This window comes from Crocodylus porosus, unplaced genomic scaffold (genome assembly GCF_001723895.1).
Source record: "Crocodylus porosus isolate Cpor-Errol unplaced genomic scaffold, CroPor_comp1, whole genome shotgun sequence".
Taxonomy (NCBI): domain Eukaryota; kingdom Metazoa; phylum Chordata; order Crocodylia; family Crocodylidae; genus Crocodylus; species Crocodylus porosus.
This window is the reverse complement of record NW_017728931.1, coordinates 1537537-1547379: the sequence shown is the minus strand read 5'-3', so window position 1 is coordinate 1547379 and position 9843 is coordinate 1537537. Positions and strand designations below refer to the sequence as shown.

Sequence of the window (9843 nt, the reverse complement as noted above, 5' to 3'; positions counted from 1 at the left end):
GCATTACATAATATTCCAATTAAATGTGTGCATTTTATTATTCCCTAGGGTATTCTTACAAGCAAACCAATAAAGTTTGACAATCATTATCTGAGCACTGTGACAGAAGGCAGAGATGGCCTATATGATAGTCACCTTAGTCTAGGTGAGTGTTCCTGTGTCTTTGCAATCTGTCATAAATATAGCTTTAGCTCTCATAAGTTTAACGTTGGATGCTAACACTGATAAATTAATCCTTTTTCAGACAATGTACACCAGCAGTCGGCATCATTTTTGGATAGCGTGCCAAAAACACGTCAGCCACAAATTGTAAGATGTTGATGTGCTGAGGCAGACAGTGGGGGAGCTGCGAGGGGCCCAATCCTTGTTGTGGCAGTGCATCCCCAGCCCCTTCTCCACTGTCCACCCTGACACACGTGCCAAGCAGAATGCCTTTGTGTGCCATGCTCTGGCACCCATGTCAGGGGTTGTCTACCCCTGGTGTACCCCATATATGCTGGTACCATTTTTGCCATTTAAAAATTCAAAATAGGACTTATACAACATTTAAGATGATGTGTAGGTGTACGCAAGCATTGCTTAGTTCTCACAGACATTGAATTTCATCCACAGAGAAGAGCTGAAAAATTCAGCAAGCTGCAACTTAAGCTTAGCATGGTGTTTTTATCCAAGTGATATTAATGGCCAGTAACTGTATGGCTCCCATTGGACAGTAATATATCAAAGTCATATTTGTTATTAATTTTGAGCTGTTGCTTATAGAGTTTAGGTTTTGCTACAGTTGGCAACTAAAACAATCTGGTGACCCAGTTTGCAGAGGAATTATATTGGCACTGCTTCTGTTGGCTTCAGTAAGAGGTGTGATTGCCTCTTATTGAATTTTGGTATTTTGCTGGAACTGTCATTGCCTACAAGGTCAGCACTAGAATGCATGGATTACTGTGTCCTTATTTTTTTTAATGATTGCATAAATGCCTATCAGTGTCTTTTAATATTAGTGCTAATTGTAAACCTATTGATCTGCAATTTGGGAATGGCAGACAATGCATTAAGAGCTAATTGGTTTTCAGAACTATTAAGAGCCATTTAGATTCCCATGTACTTCAGCTGAAATGCGCTCCAGTGCAAATGGCCAGCACAAGTTAACCTCTTTCTAAATGCAGCTCAGGTTTCTTTACTGGACTTCTGTACAGTAATGGATTTACCCTGCCCAAGCAATCGCATTGCATATACCACATTTGCCTCTTGAGTAGAAGCCTGGGTAATTTTTTTAATTAATCATTTGCTAAAAAATGCAGTTTGAGGACAGATGAAACCTATTTGCAAGTTTAGCAAATAGTTTTAGCTGGAAACATCTGAAAACAAAATTCTGGAAAAGTCAAAGCATGTTTTTTTCATTGAAAAAAAGAATGTTTTTCTTTCAGAATTTTTCCTAAGCTTAATACGGGGTTTGTTTTAAGTTAATAACCCAAAATGAAATAGAAACTTAGTTTTTTCTGTTTTCATTTGGCCCCAAGCAAGAACTGCTTCTGATGTATTGCTTTGGCCATCTTATTGAATAATCAGTTGATTGCATACCTTGGTTCTAAGTTCTTGTTGCATTACTGGACTTGCTTTGAATTTTAATACCAAATTCTCCCTATTTAGTGAGTGAAGAGGGTCAAATCTCAAGCTCTAAAGGAAAAGTAAAAAGACCAAAGAAGACAAGAAAATTTGTAGAAAAAGAAGACAAGCTGCCCGTATGTATTTCCTACAGCTTTATAAGTGTGTGAGTGTAGGAAGGAAATTTGAGTTGTAGAAGTGCTAACACTGCATCTAAAGGGACACCCAAAGGAAAAACATTTTTTGAAACATTGATTAGGGAAAGCATTTTATGTACAATAAAAATAGTTGGCTGATATACATAGTTTTCAAAAACTGCATTTAATCAAACATCTTCCTACTCTTTGAAAAACCATGTTTTAACTGTGCAGTTTTTATTTCTAATGAGAAAAATTCCCATCTGAACCAAATGCAAGTAGCTCAATGGAAGGATCTAAGCTTTCATAAAAACAGGGGCAGGGGCAGAGATTCTATCACTTGGTTACCTAACAGGAACTTTAATGTTTCAGAGAGGGTTGATTATTAAATAGAAACTTTTAAAGGGAAACTAGTGTTGACATATGGTCCTACCATTTATCCATCTGAAGGAGAGAATGGGGGAGAAATTTACTATGTTACTTTGACTTAAGAAATACAGTACACACTGATTCTGTGAATGTAAGGCTTTCTTAAGAAAAAAAAGATGATTTTCAGTGTAGCAATGTAAGCCCTTCCAATCACTTCCACCCACAAGATACCTTATTTCAGCAAGCCACACTCTATGGCATCTGAAAAGCAACTAGAAAAAGCTTTTACTTTTTAAAGCATTTCATACAATCCCAGCTGTTTCACAAACAAGTCTGCTTGTACTACAGTTCGGCCAAAAATGACTTTACCACATCTGAAAATCCTAGGAGGTGTTGTTTGCATAGGCTATTTCAAGTCATTGGCTCCAGTTAACGTCACAGAGTGGCTCCACGGTCTAGCAGTCCCCTCTTCCTTCTACTCATAGCCACATAATAGAGCCCACATACCCAATCAGTACGCCAAGGTCTGAACTTTAGCCTCAGTAAACAATTAAAAAGGATAGTGCATCACAAACTGTATTTTTTTCATGCACCTTAAAACTGGAGTTTAGTTTTATTTGTAAAACAACGTTTATTTTACACACACACACACACACCCCTTCACTGTGCTGTGGTAAATATGCCTCCTATTTTGTAAAAACAGGATGGTTTAGGCTGTAATCCTATAAACAATTACATGTTTAACCTGACTACCTTGAGTAGCTATTTATTTCAGTGGAACTGCTTGTGGTAACATAGTTAAACATATGCGTAAGTGCTAGCAAAAGGGGGACCTTAGCTGCCTGTAGTGCTGTTGTTCACTCAGTATTTGCTCAGAACTGGAAACAACTCTATTTAAAGGAAATTGTGTGTGGATTGGTGAGATTCAAATGTATAACATTTTTCCCTCAGATTGATGTGCATCCTTCACTTCAAATTGTCTGCCTGTATCCAAGGGCAGAATCTGGACATGCAATCAGATTCTCACTATGTGAATTGTTTTGTTGTTGATTTCTGTATTTCCACAGCCTGAGGCTAGACAGCTACTGAAAGAAGTGGGCCCAAGTGGTGAAGGAAGAATTTCTATAGTAGAACAATTGCTTGATGAAGTAAGTTTAAAATGAGGTCGTTTCTATCTCAGAATTTCAGGAGACAGTTCAGCATCTGGTTATTTCATAAGCATTAAGTCATAGTCATAAGTCATATTTATGACTTTTTATAATATTATAACCTCAGAAATTGTTCCTGGGATGCCAGACCATTGGAGTAAAACACTTAATAGCCCAATTATAAAGAAAACTTTAAATAAAACTGTAAAGGAAATAAATTTACATTTGGATACATTTCCCAAACTTTATGGTTAAGTGATGCTAAGGGACTCCCTTGCCTCTAACAACACTACGTCATAAGAAAAAAAATCCAAATCTATTGTGAAGTCTCATCCTGTCATTTAGAGCCAGATCTTTTACATCATGGCTGCCCAACTTCTGTGTGGTTGGGGACCGCAGACACCCCCAGGCCTATACTGCAGGGGCCACACACAGCACCACACAACACCCACCTCTTATTGTACATGTCCCCAATGCATCTTGCTCCCCCAACCATAGTGTCTTCCCCACCCCACCACCACTATGTGGGTATGTAACCCAGTGCTCCATCCTTCTGTCACTGTACCACATTGGTGCCTTCATACTGCATGGGGGCTGCAGGTGCCCTTGAGCTTCCTGGCCCTGGGCTTCCTCAACCCAAGAGGTCATGCCACTCCACCTGACCCCCAGGGGCAGAGGGAACTCAGGGACTCCAGCAGCAGCAGCTGGAGACCAAAGTGGGGTGTGATGCCCAGACTGGGAGCCCCAGGGCTTCATGTGGCCCACAGGCCACCAGTTGGACAACACTGCTTTACATAATATGCAGAAAACTGATGCAGTCTTATGGAATAGAAATGTCACACCAACAGTGCATTCCAACTGCACTCTCATACACTGCACAATATAATGCAAATATGGGGGTTTCAGGGGAAAGCTGGGTAGGAAATGATATGGCACTGGCTAAATCTATCAGCACAGCTGTGCCACCTGTCTTGCCTGTGGTAGTAGCCACAGAGCAGCTGCAACATTAATCTTCCCTGCCACCCAAAGGAATTTGACCCTTTTTGCTTCTGCAGCCAGGTATTGTTTGCTATTACTATTTTTTGTGCTGCAGACAAATATTAGAGCATGACAGGGAACAGACACAAATTCACGAAAGTTCATTTTTTCCAGGTTTGTGTGTTTCTCAACATTTTCTAAGCATTAAAATATTTTTCACTGTGATGAATGTTTGTTATATGAAAACAGGAAATGGATGATTAATTTAACTGTTAGTCTTCCTTTTCTCTACTTCAGGGAGCTGACCCAAACTGCATAAATAATGAAGACCGACCTGTTTTAACAGTGGCTGTCCTAAATGGGCATGATGAAGTGATCCCAGTTCTTGCGCAGAAAGGTGCAGATATTGACCATCAGTCAGGACCGTAAGTGATCATTCTCTAAACCAGTGGTCTCCAACCTTTTTAAGCACAAGGTTACTTTTGGAATTAAAGTGCAACCCACGATTTACCTCAAACAATTGGAGCCCAGGCAGTTCATTCAGGGATGCAGGGGTAGGAGGGCCTCCTGATGCTGCATGCACCCTGGCGGGAGCCTAGAAGAAACATGCCCCTCCCCTGCCCCCCCCAGTCTGTGCATTGCCACTGGTCACAGAGTTGGCTGCTGCTGCACACTGAGGCTCTGTGCACTGCTGCAGCTGGCCTGGGAGTGGCGTGATGCCACATGCCTGCTGCCACTGGGCTGTGCCGCGCCCTGCCCACGCAGCAGTGGGATCCATGAGGCATTGCACTGCTCCCAGGGCAGCTGTAGCACACAGACTGGGGGGAGCACATGCCCCCTGGGCCTCCTGCAGGGTGCACACAGCGGCAGGAGCCCCCCCACGCCTCTGAATGAGCCACCTGGGCTCCGAATGTTCCACGACCTGGTGCAGCCAGGGCCCCACTCACCATATCCCCTGCCTCTGCCGCACTCCCTTCCTCACTGCAGGGGCCTCAATCTGCCCCCTCCTAAGGTGGCACCAGTTGCCTATACTATGCCTATAAGCTTTGGTATTTGATTTGGGGTTTTTTATCATAGAAAATCAGAGCTACCCTGTCCCAATGGAATGCAGATCCAGGCCCCTCATTCCCAAGCCACAGCCCCCCAGCCCTGATGGTGCCCTTGACTCCCCACTGACAGCTCCTTTCCTCTCCCGCCCTGCCAGAGGACTCCCAGCTGCCAGGACTATAGAGCCAGGGACCCAGGTCCCACAGCACCTGAGCCCTGGCTGCTGGCTATGGGAAGTGGCAACTGTTGCAGCAGTCGGAGGGCAGCTCTTTGCCACTGCATGCACTCCCTGGGGGAACCCGTGTGCCCCAGATATATGTATGGGGCGGGTGCAGGCTGCCCACTGCGGGCTCAGACTCCCTGCCCTGCTGCTGTCCCCTGGGGCCTCCACAGCCCAGTGGCTGGGACCCAGCACAGCAAGGCAGAGCAGGGCTAGGTGAGGAAGCTCCTTGCCACTGCAAGCTCTGCACTGCCCTGGTGACCTGCCCCACAGCAGCGAGGGGCACAACCCCACACTGCTGCTGGCCTGGCAGGGGATGCCTTGCCAGGGTGACATGGGGCTTGCATGGCAAGAAGCTTCCTCTCTGAAGCCCTGCTCTGCCCTGCTGTGTTGGGTCCTGCCTAGTGGGCTGCAGAGCCCAGGGGTGGGCAGCAGGGTGAAGAGCCCAAGCCCTCAGCAGGTAGCCCACCCCCACCCTGTGCACAGGTCCCCTGGCCTCCTCTCAGGGGTGTAGTGACAGGGAGCCAGCCCCAACCCTCAGACAAGCTACTTGCAGCTGCCCACTCCCTGCCCATGGCCCCGTGGCTGCGTGTTCCCACCCCAGCCCTGCCCAGCTCCCTTCCTTCCCCTGCTATGGGGGCCTCAACCCCCTCCTCCCTCCACCAGACTTACCTGCAGGATCTGCTCTCCAGGTTGCCTGATGGCCACGTATATACACATGCACATGGCATCCCCTGCCTAACTGCCCTCCTCCCACTCCCCCTAGCCCCTTGAAGGCTAAAACTCTGCTAGCCTGCAGCAAGCTCACTGCAAAATCCATGTTTCAGTTTAAATGAAAATCCACACTTTCTTGGGTAAGAGGGAATCTGCATTTTTTTTTCCTGTAGGAAACTGGAGTCCCAGATCCCTGTTTACTACCCCTTCCAAATGTTTCCCTCACTCTATCCCTGCCTGCTTGCTTTCTTTCTTCTCTCCTGTCACCCTTTTCTCGTTTCAATCCTTTTCTCCACCATTAGGAAAAGGTAGCATACAACTTGTTTTCCTAAGGTGACACTCTGCCCTGCCTTCTGCCTGACTTCAGGCTAACACAGCTAGCTACCTTGAACTATATCTAAGTAGCCATAAGATCTCGTCATCCAATCCTCATCTGTCTCTTTGTTTTCCCATAGCAGAATGTGATTGACCACTCACATCAAACCACATGGTAAAATTTGATTCCTCTTGTTCAGGCATAGTAACACTGCTCTTCATGAGGCTGTTTCATTTGGATTAGAAGGAAAGAAATGCATCCAAGTCTTGTTAGGGTAAGTACAGCAGTTTCATAGTTGTTAGGGGCTGGAAGAAACCTTACAGATCTTGGGGAACAGGACTTGAGTCTACATTCACTACAGAAAACTAATAACTAGTAACACTTAAGAGATTCCTTGTGCTGTGTGGCCTCAATTCAAGTTGATATTGCATCATTATCTGTCTTGCATAACAGAGCCAGCAGAATCAGATGCCTTCACTCCCATTACAGCATGCATAAGCAGCAGAATCTGGTTGTAAGCAACTTCCTTTCTGATCCCAGTAATTTCAAGTAGCTTGAATATTTTGCTTTTTATTTACAGCTGCAATGCAAGCTTTAAGAAGAAAAATGCAAAAGGACAATCAGCATACGATCTGGCTGTGAAGACTGGGAATAAAGAAATAATAGCATTGTTTACAAGTAAACTTGGACAGGGACTGCTAAACAAACTCACCAAACCCAAAAATATTACTCTGACTGATGTTTGACTGCAATCACCTTGTTGAAGGTAGAGCTGGAGGTTATTTATGGTCAGAAGAAATTTATGGGACTGCATTGAATTCCTTCAGATTTCAGGCTCTGGATTCTATTTTTTAATTAAGTGTCATTGAAATCAGTGACATCTGACTACAGTGTCAAAAGCCTCAAATCCTATCTAAAATCCTTAAGCAAGATTATTTTTTTGTAGTTCAGAAAGAAGTCTTAAGAACTTCAGGGTTAGACCTCAAGAGAATACCTGTGCCTTTTCAGCTTTATTCATCAACTCTGTGGAGGTATCAGTAGGATCTAGAATTGACTGATCAGCCTATTTTACTTTAAGTATAATGCATTATGAATCATGTAGACCAGGGGTTCCCAAACTGTGGTATGTGTACTGTGGGGGAAATGTAGGACATCTCCAGGTGACTATGCAGGAAAAACTGTGTAATGGCAGATTTGATTTTCCTTATAATAACTGGCTTTGAAGGGTTAAGATAAAAAGTATACTGGTAAGGGTACATGGGCAGCTGGTAAATCTGGAAGGGGGTGCACAATAAGAAAAAAGTTGTTTGGGAACCTCTGATGCAGACTGTTGTAAAAAGACAAGTGTTAAGTTTCATTGTAGGAAGTGTTCTGAGCAGAGTAAAAATAAATCTTTGTTCAGTGTTTTGTCTTACAGACATTTATTTGTAAATGCATCAAAACAAAAAAAGTGGAACTGTACAGGAGACTTTCCAAAGCTACTGAGAGATTTGGGAGCACTCAGCTAAGAATAACAAGATGGAAGTGAGAAGCCCTTTCCACGAAGGGTAGAGATCTACCCAAGGCTCAGACTTTCCTGCTGGAGCCACTGAATGGTATGATGGCAACACGAGCTGTTCAGCCACTACAAAGACATGACCGCCATATTAGCACCACTACCAGCCGCTGTCTCAAGAAATGCAATCACTCCAGCAGTCAAATGAGGGCAGATCTACATGCCTGATGCTGCCTGCAAGTAACAACTAGAGAAGCACTCAGGAGGTCAGCTTTGCAATGTAGCGGCGCATGTCCTTTGCTGCTTCTTCAACCTCTGTCACCTTCTGAGAGATCTGCTTTTTCTGGAAAGAGAAGAGAAATTCTTCAGCTTAGGGACAGGCACTGTCATACTCAGCTGACAGAGGGCTGCTTTACAGCCCAGTGGCCCTTTCCCAGGACAAGGGGGAGAGGGCAAAGGCACAGAAACAGACACACTGTCTGGCCCCACCCATGACAGACAGGAGATCAGCCAATCCTGGCAGCACAAGGAAAGGGAAAAGGGGATGAGGAAAGAAAGCTGCACAACAGGGAAGTCATATTGTGGGGCCAGGATGTCAACTTGCAGACCTCATGACTAGAGGCTGCATTAACCTCCCTGAACTCAGCGCAGGGGCAAGCAGGACCCAGAGCAGAGCCACACGTACAATCATGTTTCTCATCCGCTCCTTGTCCAGCTTCAGGAACTCCTGCAGTGTCAGGTCAGCAACGTCCTTCTGAAGGGAGAGAAAGGCACAGGCGGGGGAGTGCTTCCGGTGCTCGTCCCTAGGTGAAAGAACCAAGCTGGGATGATGGCTACCTCCCAGAGCACCGCTGTACTCCACAGCCCTCCCGAGCCCACTCCCTCCTGGGCTCAGCTCCTCCTGCACTCATCACAGTCGTGGCTGAACCCGTCCACGCGGTGGGGAGGGGGAAAACTCACGCGGGGTCGTCGTCGGGCTCCCAGCCCTCCAGCTCCTTGAGGCAGAAAAAGCACTGCGCCACGTCCGGGGAGTTGTCGCTCGGGCGGTGCACGAACCCCGCCGCCGCCATCTGCGCCACAGCCAAGGAGTGGGGGGTCAGGTCAGCCCAGCCCAGCCCAGCCACTCCCCTCCCCTCGCCCCGCCCCGGGCCGCGGCTCACCCGGCCGGGCGTGCAGGCGCAGCCCTCTGTGAAGGGCCAGGCGCGGAAGGTGGCGGCGCGCTCCGCAGGCAGGTAGAGGCGCCACTCGGGCGGCAGCGCGGCCTCTGCCATCTTCAAACGACCGCGGCCGCGCGGGGGCTGACGGGAACGGGGCGGGGTCGCGGCTCCCCCGGGCGGGGCGCCGTGCGCGTGCGCAGGTAGGAGGAAGCGCGGGGTGGTAGTTAGCGGCCGTTGCGTGGGGTCGGCGCGGTTCTTAACGGGCGGGGGCAGAAGCTGTTGCTGCAGGGCTGAGGGATTACTGTATTGCGCGGCTCTTTGTCATGTCTCTTATCCCCGCTTAACTCTTCATCCCACGGGGGTGTAACCAGGCTCTCTGCTCTGCGCTGGCTTTGATGTCCCAGGGGTGCGAGCAGCCTGTCTTCTGCCAGGCGCTGACCGTCACACACCTCCCCATGAAGTTATCTTTGGTTTTGCTTCCATCTTTAACTGAATAATCCAGCCCCAGGCACCTCGCCTATTAGCAAAGCCTCTGCTTTATTTCTAACTGGCAAAAAATAGCTGTTGTTTCATGTGGGGTGAAGCATGGGTGTCTGGTGCCTCGGGGGGTGGGGGGGCATGTGTCCCCCGACACCAGTTAGTGACTGGGGGAACCCCTGG

At 46.9% G+C, this 9843-nt stretch overlaps 2 protein-coding genes across 2 annotated transcripts in view; one reads left to right on the top strand and one right to left on the bottom strand.

Moving 5' to 3' along the window:
* The window catches only part of DZANK1 (double zinc ribbon and ankyrin repeat domains 1), a 47191-nt gene extending 39256 nt beyond the window's left edge, over nt 1-7935 (top strand). Inside the window, exons 16-21 of the mRNA XM_019544054.1 lie at nt 49-145; nt 1648-1739; nt 3176-3256; nt 4532-4659; nt 6731-6805; nt 7112-7935. Of these exons, the coding sequence (XP_019399599.1) occupies nt 49-145; nt 1648-1739; nt 3176-3256; nt 4532-4659; nt 6731-6805; nt 7112-7277 (639 nt within the window). The 3' untranslated portion in view covers nt 7278-7935. The remainder of the gene's footprint in view (nt 1-48; nt 146-1647; nt 1740-3175; nt 3257-4531; nt 4660-6730; nt 6806-7111) is intronic.
* Nucleotides 7387-9323, bottom strand: BIRC5 (baculoviral IAP repeat containing 5). The gene is made up of 4 exons (XM_019544059.1): nt 9187-9323; nt 8987-9096; nt 8712-8829; nt 7387-8369 (listed from the first exon to the last, which is right to left on the bottom strand). Exons 1-4 carry the CDS (start codon nt 9295-9297, stop codon nt 8286-8288), a joined length of 423 nt encoding a protein of 140 aa, XP_019399604.1. The 5' UTR covers nt 9298-9323; the 3' UTR covers nt 7387-8285.
* Between the last annotated feature and the right edge of the window lie 520 nt (nt 9324-9843).

Coding starts and splice junctions, on each gene's coding strand:
- BIRC5 (XM_019544059.1), bottom strand. CDS start 9,297: ATGGCAGAGGCCGCGCTGCCGCCCGAGTGGCGCCTCTACCTGCCTGCG. Junction 9,097..9,186: donor GCGCCTGCACGCCCGGCCGG/GTGAGCCGCGGC, acceptor GCTGTGGCGCAG/ATGGCGGCGGCGGGGTTCGT. Junction 8,830..8,986: donor GAGCCCGACGACGACCCCGC/GTGAGTTTTCCC, acceptor TCTTTCACCTAG/GGACGAGCACCGGAAGCACT.